Raw genomic sequence first — 23,609 nt, 5'->3', positions numbered from 1 at the left:
ATCCACTCAAAACAACGTAGCCTTCCGTTAACATCAATGGTTTGTTCAATTGAATAAATTAAGTGAATAAACACGAAAAAAAACAAGAAAAACAATAAATCTTTTTGAACGTGGCCGATGACACGGTAGCCGTGTCATCTACTTCTATGGCGTATGACACGGCTCACGTGTCACGAGAAAATTGTATGCCGCCACGACTGAAAGTCTTCAAAAAGGCGTGCCGCATTGAATCGGTTAATAGTAACGAAGTCAGATGTAAAATATATTATGTACCTAATTAGTAATTACTAATCTATATAATACGTATAAAAATAAGTCGGGTTTTCCTTCCTGACACTATGACTCCAGAACGCACGAACCGATTTCCACGGTTTTGCATTCGTTGGAAAGGTCTCGGACTCCGTGAGGTCTATAGAAAAAAATCAGAAAAAAATTCAAGAGGAAAACAGGGAAAATCATTTTATGGCAAAACAACGTTGCCGGGACAGCTAGTTGAGTGACCTATGAGAAATGAAAATTGGCGTAAGGCATCGCTAAGTGTTATGACCCTTGTGATTCCTGATGATCCGAATATTATTCATTTCTAACTTTGCTGTCAAAATTGTCAAATGCAAGGCACGTTAGAAAGAAGCGTTCATGCCCTCATGCCCTAAATACCCTCGAAAATCGGTTAAAATCTACCGCCATTTCACTAATTGCCAATGACTATAAATGGTACACTAGTGATTTTTAATTTACCGAAAAATTGGTTAATTTGTTACTACCGAATATGGATCTTACGAATTTTATTGTTGATAAATGATAATATAGTTAAAACAAAATTTCATTCTAACGGCTGCACTCAGAGACGACAAATGATGATTGAACTTGAATTTAATGAAGAGTTTGACAGATAATGTATGGGGCTTATGTCAAAATCTTCATTTAATTACAATTAAGTAATTAATATTCGTCTCTGAGTGCGGCAGTAAGTTATTACATATACTTAGCAATATTTTAAATGTGGATACATGTCGCAATCATTTAAATTTTTCTATCAAGATCTCCTATGCAGCTTTAAAACTTTCAATAAAAATCAATGATGAAAAACTCAAAGCAGATATTATGTTACTATCGGGCGCGTTGTGAAGATTCAAATACGGCCCAATTGGGTCGTCTGTTATTTAGTCTGCATCGAGCGCAGTCACAAACGTGCCGCGTCTTGTCTTACCTAAATAAAATTGTAAATAAATTGAAAATGACGTCGTGCGTGTTTCGAAAATGTACCAATTATGACTCTAAAGTAAATCAAAACACATGGAATCTCTTACCACATGTCTTGATTGCAATAAATACCTCGATTATTTACATTTTCAATAATTTTTTCGTACAATCTGGAAAAAAACTAATTTTCGTCATAGCTCAGGCTAAGAAAGAGACAGCGATACGATTCGACGTTTAAAAATAGAACTGTCTCTTTTATGTAAATGGTTTTTCGTATCTTTTGTTTTACTTATCTGTCAAAATATTTGTCAATGTTTGCAATTTTGAATTTGAAAATTGTTCGGAAGAGATTTAAGCCGGAAAATAGTATGGACGAACATATCTATACGTGGGAGAGCTATGCTTCGGCACGAATGGGCCGGCTCGACCGGATAAATACCACGTTCTCACAGAAAACCGGCGTGAAACAGCGCTTGCGCTGTGCTTCGCCGAGTGAGTGAGTTTACCGGAGGCCCAATCCCCTAACCCCTACCCTATTCCCTTCCCTACCCTCAAATATTCCCTTCCCTTCCCATCCCTACCCTCCCCTATTACCCTATTCCCTCTTAAAAGGCCGGCAACGCAGTCTGCAGCTCTTCTGATGTTGCGAGTGTCCATGGGCGACGGAAGTTGCTTTCCATCAGGTGACCCGTTTGCTCGTTTGCCCCCTTATTTCATAAAAAAAAATCTGTATATAAGTAGAATATCATTGATAAAAATATTTTTTTTATACTTTTTTTTGTTGTTGTTAAGTATTTCTTTTGTTTTTTTTGTCTCTTTTATGTGCTCTTATGTCTTTTCTTTTGTGTGTGCAAATAAAGAATTTATTATTATATTATTTAAAAATACAAAGTTCATCTGTATTACTAAAGGTCTTACTAAGATAATAAGTGTAATATAATCTTAATATGTATCCATCTTTATAATATTCTTATCTGTTTAAGTATAATTTATAGTTCTCTACATAAATCATACTGATAAAATCTTACTTAACGCCTACTTTACTATTCGCAGCTTAACGCTAGTAAAAATGTAGCTGTAAATAATATTTTTACTATTAAAAACAATTCTTATCCAGTAAACTAGATAGTAGATGCAGTAGGGGTGATAAGGCGAGGAAAATGGATGTATGACATTAATCCCAGACAAGGACATCGAGCGTGTTTCCGTCTTAGCCAAGTGAAAAGTTATCGTTATTAATTACTTGTAAGTAGATATTAAGTGCAGCTGCTTTCTAGGGAAAGGTTTTAAAACTATGTTACAGAATGTGTTTGAATGTAGAGTTCTTATATGTAGTTGGCTGTTGTAAATCTGAAGGCTAGACAGAACGATATTCGACCTTGATTTGACCTCGACACTTTTTTATTAGTATCTGCATGTTAGGGGCAGAGGGCGTTGATAGTAAGTATTCCTGTGTGTCAACTAGATGGCGTTTTTTTTTTAAATTTTTGATTGTAGTTTACAGGTTTTTTGAAAATAAGAAATAACTTCGTTCCATTCGGGTGTCCCTTGATACCTCTCAAGTTTTTTTCCGATTGAAACGTAATTTAGTATTTAGCGATTCAATGATGAATTATTTTAATTTTTTCAGACAGACTTACTTTTTCAATACCTAAAAGTTATTTTACTACTTTGTATGATACAAAGTATGGATTAAATACGAAACGTTTTATTTATTTTACTTTTTATTTTTGTAGGTATTAACTATTTAATTAACACAACCATATTTTAGATCTAGTCGTATCTCGCTAAAAGTAGGAGAAGCCTAGTGGTAACAGTTTTTCCTGCGTAGGTCAACACTGCTTACACTCTACGACTGTACCTTTTATGTAGAGTCTATTTTCCGCGTATCCACATTTCGCTGCACGGCAATCTTCTACAGTTTCAAATTAATTGTCTGGTACTCACTACTCGGTCAGTAGTACACAAATTAGAACAATGGCTTAATCGGCGCGCGATTTTTCACGGCCGAAGCGGCGCGGCGCGTCGAATGTGGGACGAAGTGTATGCTTAATATTCTATTGGGGATTGTGTGTGGAATAAATGTGTAAACTGTAAATTGTACCTAATAAAGTTGGAAGTTTTGGGGGCATAATGCTGCTTCGAATACTTTATTTTTTTATTTTTAAGAAATATGCCAGATATGACACTACCGATACTGATATAGAATGGCAATTGCTAAAACAATAATTATTATTACTATCATTCCATTCGACTTGTACATAATCGGTTAAAAACAGATACTTATGTGTTAGTTGTCTACTCTGCTTAAGCCAACTCACCTATTATGATTTTTGAATTAAAAATGTAAGTATGGAATTTGACAAAACTCAACAGGCATCGCAAGCAAAAGTCAAAACATGTTCGATATTTTATAACTTCATAATGACGAAATTATCGAATGCAAGTAATCTGCACCATAATAACTCAGACCGCAACGCGACGAGGCGAGGCGTGGCGCGGCATAAATTTGTATGGATATGACAGATTTCAATTGCGTGGGACATCTTGCGAATCTTTCAAATCCATATAAATTTAGAAATGCATCTACGCGTCGTGTTGCGGTCTAAATCAATACTTGAGGAAGTCCACTAACTCTTTAGAAAACACACACGAACATAATATTATAAAAATATTGTAGCATGCCTGCAGCGGGTGCTCATTAGCTAATATTATTAACACGTTACCAACATTGCCACTCTACGTGTTCGCAATTTGCCAATTTATCGGCAGTTTAGTTTTAATTGTAGGTAAACTAGCTTTTCCGGCAAAAAACGATCTTCGACTTCTTCGAGCAATTATCGCGATGTCCTCAAAGACTATAATTATAGTGACGACTTGTGCATTGGCCGCGTCGTACAATTATTGCAGTGGCATCGGTGTGCATTGGCTCAAAACCATTAATCGTTGGAAAGTGTTAACGGTACACGGAACGCCGTTGATTAATAACGTGAAATGTAAATAACAATAATTCCGATTGCCATAAATAATAATGAAAGTGTAAATACGCCATAATGCTTCCTTATTAGAGTCTAAGCGTCTCGCTTCATTACTTTTCTACGATTAATTATATTGTTTTCATTTTCTATGATTTATTTCTTTGTAAATTACATATTTACACAATTTGGTTCCGGTACGAGTTACTAATTGGTCGACTTTATAATATTTAAATAGCAATAAACTCTATGTTACTTACGAAATGAAGTTCGTTAGTACTCTGAAATTATTTAATCGCATGAGGACAGTTATTTTATATTATTTGATAATTTGATATAGTGAAATTATGGGTAACGTTATAAAATTATTTGTTTACATGATATAAGCAAGCAGTAAAATGGATTACCTAGTAGAAAGATTATATTTTCTGTTATAAAGACTATCATAACTCGGTGAATTAGACCTGTGAAAGTACCAAGTAAAAGTAACTGATTAGACAATACAGTTGTATTGCATGCAAATTGAAGACTATAACGGCGAACTTGAAACAAAATAGGGTCGCAGGTCATGAACCCCTCATCTCCCGATCGCAATCACCTCCATTCATGTAACTTGAATGGCGGACTTTATTTTAAAGATTGTATGTAGGTGAGCAGATGCACCTGTGTTTGATAGTGCTAAGTGTGTTTGTAAAGATTTGATTGTTTACTTTGATTAAGCTTGGAAAGTACTGAATTGTTTGTTTTAGAATTCCGCACTCAAAGGGTAAAAACGGGACCCTATTACTGAGACTTCGATACCTAGCCGTCTGTCCGTCTATCTGTCTCCAGGCTTTATCTCAAAAACCGCTATAGCTAGACTTCTGGAATACGTGGGAGAGCCATGCTTCGGCACGAATGGGCCGGCTCGACCGGATAAATACCACGTTCTCACAGAAAACCGGCGTGAAACAGCGCTTGCGCTGTGTTTCGCCGAGTGAGTGAGTTTACCGGAGGCCCAATCCCCTAACCCCTACCCTATTCCTTTCCCTACCCTCAACTATTCCCTTCCCTTCCCTTCCCTACCCTCCCCTATTACCCTATTCCCTCTTAATAGGCCGGCAACGCACTTGCAGCTCTTCTGATGCTGCGAGTGTCCATGGGCGACGGAAGTTGCTTTCCATCAGGTGACCCGTTTGCTCGTTTGCCCCCTTATTTCATAAAAAAAATAATCACAGATTGTGTACTGTTGCCACTATAATAACAATTACTAAAAATGAAATAAAATAAATATTTAAGGGGGGCTGCCATACAACAAACGTGATTTTTTCAGCCTTTTTTGCTCTATATCAATAATGGAAACAGGTTATCACTTCAATTTTTCACAAAGTCCTTAATGTGTACTTTAATATTAAATTATAGTATCTGTTATAATAAAATGAAAATTTTAGGGCCCCTCGACAAAAAACACAATTTTTGGCCTATTTTTGGCCTTATAAAGTAGTAAGCACACTGAGACGGGCCGTGCCGGGGCTCATCGCAAAAATCCGCCTCCATACAATTTATATGAAAGCGGAAGCGCGTATCGCACACTGTGTCGCGTCGGGGCGCAGCGGATTTTCGCTTCCATACAAATTGTATGGAGGCGGATTTTTGCGATGAGTCCCGGCACGCTGAGCCCCGGCACGGCCCGTCTCAGTGTGCTCACTCCTTAACGGTACGGAACCCTTCGTGCGCGAGTCCGACTCGCACTTGACAGATTATTATAATTACAGATTTTGCAACACAGGTACTTAGCCAACTACTTAGGTAGGTACTTAGTGAGGAAAAGGTACATTTTACGCGAAATTATCTTTCAGGTGAAGCACTTCAAATTAAGTCGTAAATCGTAATTAAATTGACTAAGTTTGACACATATTTATTATATCATACACGTATTAAATATGTGTATGATATAATAAAAATCTTAAATATATGTATGTTTAAAAGTATTAAATATATTTCCGTTGTCTGGTACCTGTAACACAAGTCCTTCAGGTACTTAGGACGGGGCCTGACTGACGTGGTGTGAAGCCGACGTGGGAGAGCCTTGCTTCGGCACGAATGGGCCGGCTCGACCGGAGAAATACCACGTCCTCACAGAAAACCGGCGTGAAACAGCGCTAGCGCTGTGTTTCGCCGAGTGAATGAGTTTACCGGAGGCCCAATCCCCTACCCTATTCCCTCCCTACCCTCCCTTATTCCGTTCCCTTTCCATTCCTACCGTCCCCTATTACCCTATTCCCTCTTAAAAGGCCGGCAACGCACCTGCAGCTCTTCTGATGCTGCGAGTGTCCATGGGCGACGGAAGTTGCTTTCCATCAGGTTTCACCCGTTTGCTCGTTTGCCCCCTTATCTCATAAAAAAAAGCGTCTATAGATTTACTAGATATTACACAAGAGTATTCACATCGTTACATTTAGTTAATTTTACTGAAGTCAGATAGATTTACAAATTGACTCTATGCTTCTGATGAATAATGTCCTGTAGCAGGACATTACAAAGACAAAGAATTCTAAGATATATAGCCCCTAGAGCCCTAAACCAGAAGTTTTAACTCGATACTTTTAGAATTTACCCGACCGACTTAACTATATTAAACTGCGTCACATAAGGTATTGAACCTTATGTGACGCAGTTTAATATACCTTGGTGTTTATTTTTTTTATTTTTTTTTTTTTTATTATTATAAAATTGGGGCCGTCTATAGACTGTTCGTCCATATCCTTTTTTTGTTATTTTATTATTTAGATTTTTCGCATGTGTGTTTTTTAGATCGAGACGTAGGCCCATTCGAAAAGCATCACCCAATTTTTTTTTTATTCCAGCGACTCTTCTGGGTGCGGAGTGTGTGGTATCCGAGCAGTGTTCCCTGCGCGTCGCCTACAGCGCCTGCCTAGAAGGGGTCTGCCGGTGCACCGACGGTCATCTGCAGTTCAGGAAACATACGTGTCTATCTCGTGAGTAGAAACTTCTAGAACAGAACTTGCTAGAAACTGTAAATATGCTAGAAAGTAAAGGTCATGAATCATGACATAAGCCATGTCTCGTAAACAGCAGAAACTTCCAGCTAAGAGAACTTGTTAGAAACAGCAAATGTTTATAAAAGTTTTCGATTCATAATATTATTATCATTGTGTTAGCACTCATAGCAACGTAATATTTTAACTACGAATGGTGGCTTAAGCTATAAATTCATGTCCTTTGGAAGTAATTGAAATCCTACCAACGGGTTTTATGGTAGGTCATCGCTGCGATTCTAGCTATACAGGAGTTGCAGTAGAATTTGTGGTGGGCCAATGGTCGCATAAAAATCAAAAGTTACGTACGCGCTAAGATATAATACTTACCTGTAAACAAGTGGAATTAACTAAGCTTTCTTAGAACTGTAGAAATTGCTAGAATCTTCGTTGTTGCGGGATAGTAGTGTTAAACAACCTATTGTTTCATTATTGTTCTGAGGTTAGTAACATTCTTGGGTACGTCAAAGTTTAGGTCTTAGCTGATATTAATTTTTAAGCAATTCCATTAGTTTTTTTTTTTTATGAAATAAGGGGGCAAACGAGCAAACGGGTCACCTGATGGAAAGCAACTTCCGTCGCCTATGGACACTCGCAGCATCAGAAGAGCTGCAGGTGCGTTGGCTGCCTTTTTAAGAGGGAATAGGGGAGGGTAGGGATGGGAAGGGAATAGGGGAGGGTAGGGAAGGAATAGGGTAGGGGATTGGGCCTCCGGTAAACTCACTCACTCGGCGAAACACAGCGCTAGCGCTGTTTCACGCCGGGTTTCTGTGAGAACGTGGTATTTATCCGGTCGAGCCGGCCCATTCGTGCCGAAGCATGGCTCTCCCACGTATAAATTAGTATTTAATTTTAAAAAATATTAATAATCATCAATTAAGAGAGATCTGCATTGGTCCCTGTGACGATAGGACCAATGCAATGCTAGCCAGAAGGCTTCAAAGGATTAAAGACGAGATAATTTTGTTTCAAACTTTTTGTTTGATGACTAAAACTTGTGATTTGTGAGTAAATAATAGTAGCTATGAGCAGATAAGACATTTCTTTTGCTAACACAGATAATTGAAAATACTTTCGATCTCATCTCGGGTCGGACTTAATGTGTCAAGACCATTACAACGCTTCAACAATAAGCCACCATGTAATCCCATAATACGCGATGAAAGTAGAGATTTTTTGTGAAATTGCGATTAAATCTATACTCTATGGTCACGAACAATACGTTTCGGTAACAAGTTGTATTCTCATGATTAGAATTGTCATACTTCCGTTCGCGATGAGAAAAGTGATATAACTGTACCGAAACTATAATGTAATGTGAGAAAAAATACGCTGCCGCAATTGTATACAATATTCATGAGTTTGTGTCTTGCACAATGCTCGCCAGTCATGAGACTCGGTGATCATTTCACGCCTGTTAGTCGGTAAAGTAAAAACATCTCCAGCAGACATAATTAGTCGCTATGTGTAAATCTTATATCAGTGGTCACGTAATAGTGATTTTGTATGTCTTTGCTCGTATTGATTGTGTAATGTCGGGTAAGAACTTCTGTAGAACAATCAAACACCGTTTAAAAGACATTGTATCATTATTTTATAGACTAATCACAATTTACCACTTTAAAATAAAATAAAATATATTTTTATTCAAAATGGATATCATTATACACTTTTTGAAAGTGGAACGAAGACTCCTATCTTCTTCTGATTAGGTTCGTTGCGGGTCCCAAGACAGTTTTGGCATGTCCCTCGGACTTGCTGAGATCATATCAAAGGGGTTTCGTGGCTGGGTACCGTTGTCGATCCTGGCGACAAAGGAGATACAGCGGTGGAAATGTGTGGTGGGCCAAAGCCCGTTTTAAAAAATCACGATTTACCATTCCCTTCATATCGTATTCTACACTACCTCTACCAAAAAATCACTTCATTTCAACAACGCCAGTCGCCACTCGCCAGGTATTTTTAAAAATGACCTAACTTTGTCTACAAGAAAATATTCAAATTCTTTTTTTTTTAAGATTGATTTGAGAGCTAGATAATGACGTGATATATCTCTTCCACAGCTGCCGCCCCCGGCCACGTGTGCTACAGCAACGAGCACTGTCGTTTATGGGACAAAGAAAGTCACTGCGAGTTCGTGATCAGAGATCTTATCGGGAGATGCGCATGCAACTCTTACTTTAAACAAGTCGGCTCCAAATGCTTCCCGCATAAAGTGCCATTTTACGCAACAGAACAGTTCACAGATCAAGATATACATAATGCGGAAGTACCGATTGCGAATATTAGCGTAGCATCAAAGAACGCAAACAAAACTATAAATATTGAAGATGATAAGACGACACCAGCCAATGCAGATACTGCAGAAGCTAAGCCAAGTAATCTGCCCATGTTCACAAGCAAGAATGACGTGCTAAGCACTCAAGAAGACAGTCCACTTATGCAAGCAGTATTGAAGGTTCCCAGTACGGTTGAACCAGCTAAAAGGCCGATATCCGTAAGAAAGGACGGAGATAACAATGAACTAATCAATTTAGACGAGATGACTGCTAGTCTGCACGCAAACGATCAACCGATTTACAGAGTAGTAACCCAACCTTCTGTCGACAAGAAGAATGCCAAGAAGGGCAACTCAAAGGAACAAACTGGATCGAAGACACAGAAAAGTCCCCAGAAAAAGACATCTAAAGGTAACTGAAACGAACTTTGTAATTAGATTTGGTAAAATGCGAGCCATAGGTCTAGCTTTGCACTTCATCCTTATTTAACACCCGTATTCAAAAATGTCGTACATATAAGTTCTCAGGTATTATGCAATACCTGCTGTCAAAAGCTGCGATTCAAGCGATAAGCAACCTATGGTGTGACAACTGCACGACCTGTTATCGTTCTGCAAAATATCTGTTAAGATACGTAATCGTCCTGCCTATTTATCTCCTATATCGAAGACATTAATATTATCTAAGAACTTTTTCCAGATAAGCAACGAGTCCGTCTCGACGGTGTTGTTCCATTAGTCCTGGGTCCAGTTTCTCTGGGCATGCCCTGTTACACCGACGAGCAGTGCAGCGCGGTCGACGCAAACGCACGCTGCGTCAACAAACGCTGCGACTGCGCGTTCCGCACCAACTCCACTTCAGCTTGCTCGGCGCGGAACAGAGGATGCTTGCCAGGAACATTCCAGGTAATGACTAATGACTAGAAGTTTAGCATTATTTTGTTACTAAGAAATTAGAAGTAGGTATAAGGTATGGTAATGGTTATATAATACATTATATTATAATGCGAACGTAAGTAAGTTTACAATTTCATGGAGAACAAAGCAAAACTATTGATTCCGAAACTTTTAGCAAAGCTTTTGCTTGTCGTGCGAGTTTCTTACGCTGGTTGTTCCAGCAGATGTGCTTCTGAATATAATGAAATTATAGACATCATGTAGGACAAATCCGAAAATGTTAGTTCCTGAACGAAAATGTTTGGGAAGAAAACATTATATATTTTTAGAGATTATAATTTTTTATTCATGATATAAACGTTAATGTTTCCAGTGCAAGTCAACGGGAACGTGCATAAGCTGGTACTTCGTGTGCGACGGCCGCAACGACTGCCCCGACGGTTCCGACGAGAAGTGTCAAGGTACTCGCAAAGGTAACTTCCTGCACATTTTCCCCTTTCTCGCACATCTGGTGGTGGTCTACTTCTTCGGTCCTAATAAGACTCGGTACTTTGGCTACGGACTGACAATCTAAATAAGTTTTAATTCAAATTCTAAACACTTACAATGTTTTGTCATTGCCTGTCAACTGTCAAGCTACTATTGTAACGTATCAGACAAAGAACCTTCGCTACATAGAGCAAAGTCCTTTAAGCCACTCTGACATTGGCAACTCACCGAGGCGGCCATTTTTAAAAGAAGAAGAAGAACATTGTATAACCATACCGTCTGTCTACACAGTGTGAACTCTTTATTAGCAAGAGGGATGTTTTTCTCTTCCTAAACTTCTATTGCGAACGTTACAGAGGCGGCAACAGAGAAAACGATATTATCCCCTCTTAACTTCTATAACTCCCATTTCAGACGCTGGCGAGAGATGTCCAATGCACGCGTTCCGGTGCGGCGGTCCGGGCTCGCCGTGCGTTTCGCGTGCGGCGCGCTGCGACGGCACGCAGCAGTGTCCAGGCGGGGAGGACGAAAAGAATTGTAGAGCCACACGAAGGAGGGGGTAAGGATTTTATAAGATTTTTGAGGTTATTTTAGACCTTAGTTGGTAAGGTTTGAATGATGTTGGAGTTCAGTGTCGCGTGCGGCGCGCTGCGACGGCACGCAGCAGTGTCCAGGCGGCGAGGACGAAAAGAATTGTAGAGCCACACGGAGGAGGGGGTAAGGATTTTGTTAGATGTTTCTAGATGTATTAGACCTTATTTGGTATGGTTTGGAGTTTAGTATTCTGGTCCGCGTTCGCGAAAGCAGCAGTGTCCCGGTGGCCAGGATGAAAATAATTGTAGAGCCAGATTTTGTTACACGTTTCAAGATATTTTAGACCTACGTTGGGAAGGTTCGAATGTTGTTGGAGTTTTGTTTTTTGTTGTTAATAATACCATATGTTATTAATAATACACGTAACCTATTAAAGCGCGCTATACTATTAGAGAAATGTAGAGTATACAAGTCACATTATTAATGAACGAGAAGGCCTTTCTCCACTCTATCCAGAACAGTAGCAGTCAAATAAACAGATGAGGAAAAAAATATTGGGTAGGTTCTGTAGGTTCTATTAAAAAACCTAACGCAATCAATAAGTTTTGAATAATCCCTTAAAGTTCCCGGCTTTATTGCCATGAATCTAACGTGATATAAAAAGAATAAAGATTCTATTTTAACTTTAATTAATTATTATTAAATGTATTTAATTTTTAAGTTTGTTTTGAAAATTAGTTTCCTGAGTAAACTTATATTATTCGGAAAGTTTGTAAGCATCGATATTTTCATTAATAAGGGGGCGTCCACAAATTACGTTAGGTGTTTAGGGGGGGTGGGGCAAATCTCACGTAATTTTTTCTCTTCAAAATAATACTATTATGGTCCATTTCATTCAGATTGTAGGTACGTATGCTTAAGATTTAATTGAAGCGTAATCGTTATATGATTAAAATCATTCACAAATTCATTCGAAAGAAAATCTACTGACTGTCAAATCAAACGTTTACGTAAGAAACAGACATTTTGAAAAATCTCACGTGAGATTTGTGGGGGGAATAAAATCTCACGAAATCTCACCAGGGAGTGAGGGAGGGTCAAAAAATATAAAAAAAACACCTCACGTAATTTGTGGACGCCCCCTAAGGGGTTAGATTATTTTTTACAACTGCAACCCACAGAACCTGTTCAATCACCATAGTCCTTAATGGAACAGCCTTGTAAAAAGACCTAGTATCCGAGACCTATTTCCCAGTGGCCGCTTGAAATAACTTGACCATAGGACACGGAGTACCGTGTAATAGATTCTTGGAATGTGCGTCAACCAGTTTTGTCAGTTCTACCACAGTGTGTTTACTAGAATCCGTGAAACTACTGAGCGATAACTAAGGTACTAGCGTCATTAGACAACCTATGGTCCTTGCCTATACAAGGTGTAACAAAAATAAGTGATAATACTTCAGGGTTTGTATATTATGTCCCTGATATAAAGTTTACTGTAAAAGTAGCAGCGCTGAACGAGCAAATTTTTTTGGGAATTGCATGGGCAAGCGCTCCCCCGCGTATGAATTTTTTCATACAAATGTGAAAAAAAAGTTACTTACTCTTTCAGTGCTGCTACTTTCGCAGCGGACTCTATATACACATATATACACACCCTTTTTATACACCTTTTTATTTGGCAGCTTAAACCACTGAATAATATAATATACTTAAATTTTTAATATACTTAAGGCATCTTTAGAACTCTACATTAACAGATTTCATTCAGTGTAGGAGAGCACAACAATCCTTGCTTCAGAACCCAATAAGGAGCTAATTTGTCACGGTTGTACATAATCTGCGGCCCTTGCCAAGACGTTTTCTTTATCGTATTCTTTATAGAATTGCCGATCAAAATGTATGAAATTGACATAAGCGTTCGAATCGAATATAACATGAGTCGAATGTCGACATTGATTTATCGAACCATTCGATAAAACAATGTCGACATTCGACTCATGTTGTATCAATTCCAACATATTGATCGGCGATTCTATAAAGTAAATGTCTTGGCTAAAGGGCTTGTTCGGTAATTTTAGGTTCTAAGTTATCATAATAATAATCTTTATTCCATTTGCATTTATAAAGGGTTTGTGTGGAGTAAATTAACTCTGAACATACATTACCTGCTAGTCCTACTGTATCACAGTAGTATGTACCATGTACTATTTATATTATGTATGTATGTGACTATGTAGTGTGTGACAGTTAAGTTCCGTGTTCCCGCTGCCCGTGACACACATACAGCTCCGGCCACTCACATACATACTACGTACATAATAAATTACGTAGAACGTACTTTTGGTATGATATATTATATTATCCGGTTTCTGTGGTAAGTAATTTAATTTAAGTTTATTTATAGACAATTAGTGTTTTATTAAAAGAGAAAAATCGACCAAGTGCGAGTCAGACTCGCGCACGAAGGGTTCCATACCGTTATAGAGCAAAAATATCCCAAAAAAGATGAAAAAAAATTTTTTTTCAATAAAATAATTTAACAATAATAAGAGTTATGACTTAGACCGAGTTGTCTTTGATCACAACTCACATTCTCTACCTAGGAGAATTAGTCGTCTTCTCAAGAAAAATAATTTTTAAGTTATACGCTTTAATCTAAATAAGCAATGGTCCCAACAGTGTCTGTTTATAAATAATGATAAAAATGATTGATGTTGAATGTTCCAGATGCCCCCGCCACACGTTCAGGTGCGGTTCCGGCGAGTGTCTGCCGGAGTACGAGTTCTGCAACGCCATCATCTCCTGCAAGGACGGCTCCGATGAGCCCTCGTATCTCTGCAACTCTGAACACTCCAGGTAAATATAGTAGCCGCAACGACTGCAGAGGTAGTACAAAACTATGAAACAAACTGTCACCAGCAGAATTTCCGGACCAATACGATCTGCAAACCTACAAGAAGAGAGCGTATTTCCTCTTCAAAGGCCGGCAACGCACATGCAGCTCTTGCGAGTGTCCATGGGCGAATAGTTGCTTTCCATCAGGTGACCCGTTTGCTCGTTGCCCTCTTATTTTATTTAAAAAAAATGTACGCGAATTAAGCGGGTTTTTCATTGTATTCTTATTATAGTAGAGCAGCTAATTATTATGAGTAATATGCTGATAAGACACGTTAATATCCATTCAAAATGGGTTCGTGAACTAAGCAGAAAGCAATGGGTTGAGACCCCTGGCCTTGAACACTCCACGGCACTAATTCCTGGCTTTTACAAGTAACTGTTAGAAATAGTGCTCACCATGGGTAGGAATCAAATAAGAATCCTTACCAGAAGCCTAACTGGGCACTGCAAGCTCAATAAGCCACCTTAACAGAATAGGTGTTAGTTGTTTAACGACTTGCAGACCGCAGAGTCTGAGGAGAAGCATGAGACACCTATATACACCATCTCCTTGACTGTCCTGCTCTACTGCAGAGCAGGAACAGGCACAAGGTCGCTACGAATACTCATCTACAGAGGAAAATCGTGGCACCAACCCCAACCACATCGTTCAATTTATGAGCAGCATTGGGTTGGGGACGGTACTCTAATGCGAAGGAGTCACAATAGATCCTCAAGGGTCGCAGTGACATCAGGGCTACTTGACTTGCCTTCAGCAATAAAAAAAAATCCGTTCAAAGTATTTGGCATAAAACTTTATACTTTTGATTTAATAAAATTATAAGGTAAGTTACTTTAGTAGCATCATAACCATTAATAATATGAGTTAGGTGAAGAGTCTAATAAAAATGTTATAAAATGATCAAATATTTTTGTGTTCCCATGAGATTACCGCAAACAATTAGATGTTCCGTTATGAACGGTCATTGTTTTAACCTGTAAAGTGTAAAGTTATAAGTTCTGATTCTTGGTGATGACCATTTGAACCAAATGTCTGGTTTAGTCTCAATTCTACTTGAATAATACACATTTTTTTGCTGAAATTTGTCTTTTTTCTAGAGCTTTTGATTGCTAATGTCTATCAGTTAACCAGTGCTATTCAAAAGAACTAAACTTCTGTCAAAACCTCATAAAGGGGAACCAACAATTTTAATCGCTTTCATTAGTTCATTGTCTCGAAAATATGCACTCTTCAATTCTTGGACATTTACTAAAAAAGAAACACGTAAGTAAATAAAATATGAAGTTGTTGTTTGACCACCAGATGGCGCGCGGCGGAGTTCTGTCCGCTGCGGTGCGGCAACGGTCGCTGTCGCAGCACCGCGGTCGCGTGCTCCGGCCGCGACGGCTGCGGCGACAACAGCGACGAGATCGCCTGCTCCGTCTGTAGTAAGTATCCAGACCCAGCACCCTGATTCACAATAAGCTCAAGAAAGCTTTAGCATACAATCAGGGAATATGGTGGCAGGCCCCAAAGGAAGATCCTCTGACCGAGCGAAATATATGCCTAACTTTGCCAAAGCCCCTGCAGCCATGTTTGTAAGGAATGTCAGTTACAATAATAAAATAATTCTAGATGATAATTATACGACTATGCGCCTTACCACAAGTGGTGGTATTCCCCTTTACGTCATGCAGCTTCGGGCCTATAGTTCCCTTGACAACTAACATTTCTGTTCAGTCTGATAAACAATTAAAACAAGAATTTTTTGTTGACAAGTCTAGTGGTTATAAACCACTATTCTTGTCATACCAAAGTAGATTTGAGTAGTTTTCCTGTAGTGCTAGCTGGTCGCCGCCAGCGGAAATGCGAAAGTATGGACAAACTGTGGAAATAAACCTAAGGTGCCGTTCCGATCTTTTTTCGTTCCGAAAAATTCAATTAAAATGCCACTTTATGACAGACTATAGTCACAAACTGTGGAGATAAACTTAAGGTGCCGTTCCGATCTTTTTTAGTTCCGAATAATTCAATTAAAAAGCCACTTTATGCTAGACTATAGTCACAAACTGTGGAGATAAACTTAAGGTGCCGTTCCGATCTTTTTTAGTTCCGAATAATTCAATTAAAAAGCCACTTTATGACAGACTATAGTTCTAAAAATTCAAATAATATCCTACATTATGACATATACTATAGTGTGTCATAAAGTGGCATTTTAATTGAATTTTTCGAAAAAAGATCGGAACGGCACCTTAGGTTTATTTCCACAGTTTGTCCATACTTTCGCATTTCCGCTGGTCGCCGTGCTAACACTACTGGCCACCAGGGAATTCACGTTAACCGCTTAGGGGATCATTAGGCTCTAGAGAGAGAGAGACGTGATACGCAAGGTATTCCTGCGCATCGCGGCCCCCCGAGTAGTGGGGTGGTGTTGGGTCTGCAAAATGTAGATAATCGCTGGAGAGTTGCGGTAGGTTGTATGATACGAGTATCGTATCCGCAACTCTTCCTTAAGCGAGGAGTGGAGCACCATGGGGTTTTAGTGGGTAGACTACAGGAGCTGCGGGCTGCCCTGGCCGATATCCCCAATTTGCCGGGATGCGTAAATCATTTCCCCATGTTAAAAAAAAGGGGGATCGTTATCGTACGTACGTAATAATACGTAATGCCTAAAATCAAGTGATCACGATGTGCGTGACAATCACTCACAATTCACTAAAATAATTATTATTGTGAAGCGACAACTTGTGCGTGTCACTATTTTCTTCCGCTGCACTAGTTTTTCACGTCCTTGTATTTATACAGGGTGTAACAAAAATAAGTGATAATACTTTAGGATGTGTACGTGTTCTTTGTAGAGAGTTCACTGTGAAAGTAGCAGCGCTGAAAGATCAAAATTTTTTTTCACTTTTGTATGGGAAATGTGTTACACACTGTATATAACTTTTTCGTTATCGCTTCGTTGTAGAATCGCCGATGAAAATGTATGGAATTGACGTAAGCGTTCGTCAATATGACGTTGACGTTCGACTCGTCTTATGTCAATTCCATACATTTTGATCGGCGATTCTATAAAGAAAAGATCTTGGCTCACCTCCCAGGTTTCTATGTAAGTGTCGCTGGCTTCGTGTCACTAGCTACGGAGGGTAATTCATAGAAGTATTTTTTTCTTTAGTTCAAAATTTTTATTTGCAACCAAGTGTAGAAACCAGTAGTATCGCGACGACACGTTGTCTGCAGTTGTCGCGTGTCGCTCGGTTCCAACTTGTACCTTTAGGCCCGATTCGACCAAACTTGAAGTTACACGAGTATAACTATCATGAGAATAATTTTACTCCTTTAATTTACTCTAGGGTATTATCGTTTGCATTTTACCAAGTTACTCAAAGAGTATGAAATAAAATGTCATAGTTCACATTGACACCGACCGTGACAGTTGAACTCTGTTGTGCAACTATTCTCAGTTTAATATTTACTCCACCAAAATAGCCCGTGTAAATATTTACTCCCGTGTAATTACCTCATTTTTGGATTAGAAGTTGGAAAAACGCAAAACCAGCTTACTCTTAGATTAGGAGACAGTTATACTCGAGTAAAATTTTACTCCAGTTTGGTCGAATCCACCCTTAGTGGTTAAAGCAAAACATGGCCTATGTTTTGATTTCCCATTCATTTTTAGCCACGCGTAAAAAGGTTTCTACAAAAGGTTACATTAAACATTGTGGGTCAAAGAGAGGTCAACGTTTAGGACCAGACCCAGGCACGTAGCCATAACAATGCTGCCAATTCTCCATGGTCATACACCGTTAGATTATATGAGTTTTTCTACTTTTGTGTCACGAGACATATCGACAGGCCATGACAGAGACAGACGGCAGAAATCAGAATTGTTTGATTGAGTACTTGGAAGGTACTTGATTCTACTAGTTATACTATTTTAAGGTTGACCGCATACACACGTTTCGGTATTCGTTTTCCGAATGTGTAATTTCGTTTTGGAATTCCGTGAGATTAACGCAAACGTTCGTTTTTCTTCACAAGCGAACGCGCCGCGCGCCGGCCGACTTAAAATAGTGCACGGCCTATAATATTGTTACGTGCTAGGGTTCGAGGATTTGGAGAGAAAGACCAGCTGACTCTCTTGAAGACTTTATTCACTAAGTTCAAGTCACACAAAGACTACCCAGGTCACAACACTAAGCACTAAGTCCAAACCCACACCAAAACCAAACACAACCACATGGCACCACATGTCCGTATACCGTGTACCGTAACAATATATACCTACTAGCTACCTATTTATGTTTGTTTTTTTTTTTTAGTTCAGTATATTTAAGATATTATGAAAGCAATATTTTTTTCTGTTACAGAATGTCCAGCCCCGCCAGAGTCGCCCTGAACCAAGGATAACTGAAGATAACTCCGGATCTCAAAAAGTGTATAAGAAGTTTTCGTAGAGTGTAAAATTAATGTTCTTCTGATGATTTCAATTTTACTTTGACTTTAAACTGAAAGTAGTAAACTGGTCACATTTATAGAACACGACAAATATTTACTTATTCCGATTTTAAACTTCTATTTTCAAAAAAACTTTAACATAAAAAAAAAAATTCTATTGTATTACATAATAAACTTATACCTACTCAAACGAGATTCAATTTAAAATAATTATGTAACTATTGCTTTGTATTTTATAAAAGCAACAAAATAAGACTGAGAAAGAATTCTTGCACTATTTTCTTCGCCTAGATAAAGTAGACATTTAACACTATTCTTATTGGAATTTTTAGATTTATAGTTCTGTACTCAGACACCAAAAAAGTGAAGATAGAGTTTTGCAAACAACAGACTGAGATCGCTCAAACTACGCCTTACCGCGTAATAACACAGTGTCACAGTCACACACACAAATGTAACGAAACTAAGCCTTACTTTGCAATGTGTGTGTTTATTGCATAATATGCAATTTTTAAAGATGTGTGAGTCGCGCTACTACATCAACAAAATACTGCACTCAGTTTTTGTTTAACAAAACTCTGTCTTCACGTTTTTAGATCTGAGATTCTGTACATAGCAGTAGTGTAAGTTTATATATTAATTTTAGATTTGAAAATAGTAGCTATTTATTAGTACGTAGTCACCGTAGTAAAAGAGTAGCAACCAGAGAGTTACAGGTCGCCAAGGCTTTAAATGAACGTGGGTGACATTGACGTCAGCGCTGCTGGTAAAGGAAAACTGTCAAACATATGCCAAAAATGACGTTTTTGTATGATAGAAGCGCTTAGTTCCTTTTATCACCACGTTCATATAACGCCTTGGCGAACTGTATCTAGCTCCTAACTAGAATGTGTCAGTCGCCAAACCACATGATATGGAATGATATGATATACCTAATTTTGATTTTTTGTCAATTACTAAGGCTAAATGATTTTATTTTTTTTATATATAATTAACGTTTTTAATATTATAATGAAAGGATTTGAAATGCCGAATTATTTCTTACTTATGTTGGTAACTATTAATCCTAATTATTATCTAGATTCTAGATCTTAGATTATGATTCTCTATTCTAGTAAAATACACTGACGCTAAAAGTTAAATAATATAATGTCATCAAAATAAATTGAAAGAGGAAGTTATTTTTTTCTATTAATTGTGAGCTATTTTCGTGCTTGAGTTTTAACTATGTTAACCAACCTCTAAATAATTACCTATATAAAAAATTAAGGGTTTTTTGCTTTTACATTACGGATTATTCGCCAAGTGAGTGACTAGTAACAAAACAAAAATATATTGTTTAATTTCACTAAGATAAATATTTAAGATTTTGCGGATCATACAAAAAACAGAAGCTTTTTACAAAAGCATAAAGGACACAAAATCTCACAATTCAATCAAACAGCAAATGAGACAACTTTGAAATCATTATTTAAGTGAAGTTAATATTATAATTATTAATTAGTTTTGACTATGCAGCCCTGTGTAACTTATTGTAAAATAGTTCTTCGTGTGTGCGTGAATGTGATCTGATAAGTGATAACTTATTTATTAATAAATATGTTTAGAAACATTACATTTGTTTCCTTTTTCCTCCTTTAAATAAAAAAGAGACACATTAATATTTTTCTTGCTATTTATTTTCCTTAGGAGACAGAGGTGAAAAAACGTGGGTGACAAACCATACTTATTTCATCTATTCCAAAAAGTATATTATGTTTCCCTATCAATACCTACTTTACAACGACATGGACATAGTGTTTTAAGTTTTTGATGCTTCATCATAATTCATAATCAACAATAACGCAGTTATTGAAATATCCACAGCCGAACATATAACCTCCTCCTTTTTGGAAGTCGGTTAATAAGTTGGCATGTAAGGATGATCCTTACTATATTATTTACAGTAAGTATAATAAAAAAAAGTCATTTTTCACCTAGGTTTGTATAGTTAAACCTAGGTGAAGAGTGATTTATTTTTATTTATTTCTATTCAAATGTGCATTGAACCCCTTCAGCTACTTATATTTTTAAAGTAAGTAGATCTAGTTTTGCGAGAAGCTCGTCGGAAAAGTCACTTAGCAAATAAAGACAATCACACTAATATTTTTTTTTAATGAAATAAGGGGGCAAACGAGCAAACGGGTCACCTGATGGAAAGCAACTTCCGTCGCCCATGGACACTCGCAGCATCAGAAGAGCTGCAAGTGCGTTGCCGGCCTTTTAAGAGGGAATAGGTTAATAGAGGAGGGTAGGGAAGGGAAGGGAAGGGAATAGTTGAGGGTAGGGAAGGGAATAGGGTAGGGGTTAGGGGATTGGGCCTCCGGTAAACTCACTCACTCGGCGAAACACAGCGCAAGCGCTGTTTCACGCCGGTTTTCTGTGAGAACGTTGTATTTATCCGGTCGAGCCGGCCCATTCGTGCCGAAGCATGGCTCTCCCACGTATATATTTAAATCACTTATTACAATAACGTGAAAGTTTGTGATGTGTATGTTTGTTAATATTTAGTTTTTGACGTCTAAACAGCTGGAGCTATTTAGTTAGTTGACACCCGTGGATACCCATGTCCCATACCAAATTTATCAAAATCGATTGAATAGTAGTGCAATAACCGTACATTTTTCCGGATTCATATTATATTTTGATTGACAGCGTCAAAGCAACTACCTAGGCGTGGTTTCAGGCGTCTCCCGGAGCCCTGGATCTAGGATGCAGGTCACTTTATTAGGTCAAACGCCTCGGATGCACTTTCTATATGCACGACCTGTTGCATGTGTGTATTTATCTGGCTGTGTGACAATAAATCGAAGATTAACGCATGCGCAGTGCCCGACCGGAAAATTTAAAGTATTACTTTGGACCTGGCATCGTTAGGGACCATATTTAGTGCTCATAAATTTTAATTTAATTAGTAAAGAATAAGTGAGAACCGCCCATGACGTCACAAATACCACCGGATGAGGACGCAGGGTAAGTTTTCATGTCGAATACGTAAACTTTTGTTTCTTGCTTTGTTTAGAAAATGTTTTTTTAGGATTCGGTTTTGTTTGTAACTATGTGCATGTTTTGTGTGAGGTATTGTTTCAAATAAGAATAGGTTTAAAACAGAACATCCCAAAAATATTGACACACGGCAACGACTTCTATACTAATATTATAATTCTGCAGAGTTTGTTAGTTTTTTTCAAATCGGACCAGTAGTTCCTGAGATTAGCGCGTTCAAACAAACAAACAAACTCTTCCCAATTATAATATTAGTATAAATTCTTAAGAACTACTGGAGCAATTTTTATGTTATTTGGCAAACATGAAGAATAGACCACGTTAAGGGACATAGGCTATTTTTTTGCGAAAAAATGTACGGTCGCGTGAAATTCCTAAATTACGCAAGCGAAGCCGCGCGGAACATCTATATATCGCTGCTCATAAACTAAAGGGCCACATCTCAAAATCATAGTTTTTTCAGGAGAGCTCATAGAATATTTTATTTTCGTACTTCTTATTTTTTTCTTAGCTATTCCTTTCAGCGGTGTTGTATTATATATGTATCAATGCGTTATTTAATTATCTTTCTATTGTTTCTGTAAGCTCAATCATAACTTTATTTTACAGACTAGTAGGAGCAGATAAGTCCCTTTAGCATATAAAATACTTTTCATAAATAATGTTATCATGTTGATTTAAAGGCCACAAATCAAAAAATAAAAAATGTTTTATTATATATTTTAACAAAAATACGTTCGCTAAAAATCATATCTATGCTATTTAAAAAAAACATAAAAAATCTCACTTTTACGCATTTTAACTTTCTTATTAAATCAACGAAAAAAAATGTATGACAAAAACAGTATTTTAGAAATAAATACAATATAATAAAGTAACAAAAATAAATGCTTCAAAAACTTAAACAGACATTATTTTAAGTATAAAGGACAGTTCAACAATCTAATAGACGTATAATTATAACAATTATGTGCTAAAACTCTATGAATTCCATGAATAGAATGAAGATGTCAGCATGTTACGTTATAAAGACTTTATAACTTCTGATATCTTCATTCTATTCATGGAATTCATAGAGTTTTAGCACATAATTGTTATAATTATAAGTCCAGAGGAAACTTAAACTTAATTTAATACTAAGTATTAATACTAAGTATAAATATAATTTAAACTTAATTTATTACTAATACTTAGTATTAAATTAAGTTTAAGTTTCCTCTGGCTTAGTTGTAGCTAAATTTTTCTTACTACTACCTATAAGTTTAAAAATGAGATCAAGTGTACATACTACAGTTAAAAAATCAGCCTGTGTTAAAGGCAAATGGTACAAATATCACATTTAAAGATTAATATAAAAATCTTCGTAGAATTTAGGTATCACATCTTTTTGTATTAGGTTAAGAATTCCCCGTGTTTTTGTTTCAGGAACTTTAAGTTTTTGTGCATACATTTTCTTCAATGTTGTAGGTGCTACAAAGTTTGACTTGGATTGTCTTTTGGTCAAAGTGCATACTGATTTGTACTCTGAATCATCGTATGAAGTCTTAAAGAAAAACTTGTTTAGGTTTTCTCTGTCAACTTTTAAAACTTTTATATCTGACCATCTCAACTTTTGTCCATCGTCTGTAACGGCGTAGTTGCCAACACCAAGGGGTTTTAAATCAAAGAAATTGTCGTGTGTCAGCTCTATAACAGTATAAGGTGGGCCTTTTTTCTTGGCCGTTTTTATAAGTGTAACGTACTGATGAGGTACATAGATTGGCGATGATTTTAAAGCATTAGAAATATTTCTCTCAATCATTGAGTGC

General features: G+C 37.5%; 1 protein-coding gene across 2 annotated transcripts in view; it reads left to right on the top strand.

Moving 5' to 3' along the window:
- LOC121731997 overlaps positions 1–18,833 on the top strand; it is a 67,173-nt gene extending 48,340 nt beyond the window's left edge. Inside the window, exons 3-10 of one of the 2 annotated variants that reach the window (XM_042121729.1) lie at positions 7,025–7,156; positions 9,280–9,906; positions 10,195–10,400; positions 10,765–10,852; positions 11,295–11,439; positions 14,145–14,273; positions 15,619–15,743; positions 18,669–18,833. In XM_042121729.1, coding sequence (XP_041977663.1) covers positions 7,025–7,156; positions 9,280–9,906; positions 10,195–10,400; positions 10,765–10,852; positions 11,295–11,439; positions 14,145–14,273; positions 15,619–15,743; positions 18,669–18,697 — 1,481 coding nt within the window. In that variant the 3' untranslated portion in view covers positions 18,698–18,833. Of the gene's footprint in view, positions 1–7,024; positions 7,157–9,279; positions 9,907–10,194; positions 10,401–10,764; positions 10,865–11,294; positions 11,440–14,144; positions 14,274–15,618; positions 15,744–18,668 lie in introns of both variants that reach the window. The other variant, XM_042121728.1, reaches the window with a different exon arrangement.
- The last annotated feature ends 4,776 nt before the right edge of the window (positions 18,834–23,609 follow it).

This window comes from Aricia agestis, chromosome 11, assembly GCF_905147365.1.
Source record: "Aricia agestis chromosome 11, ilAriAges1.1, whole genome shotgun sequence".
NCBI classification, from domain to species: Eukaryota; Metazoa; Arthropoda; class Insecta; order Lepidoptera; family Lycaenidae; genus Aricia; species Aricia agestis.
Note: the sequence above shows the minus strand (reverse complement) of the source record. Positions and strands in the feature narration are given on the sequence as shown.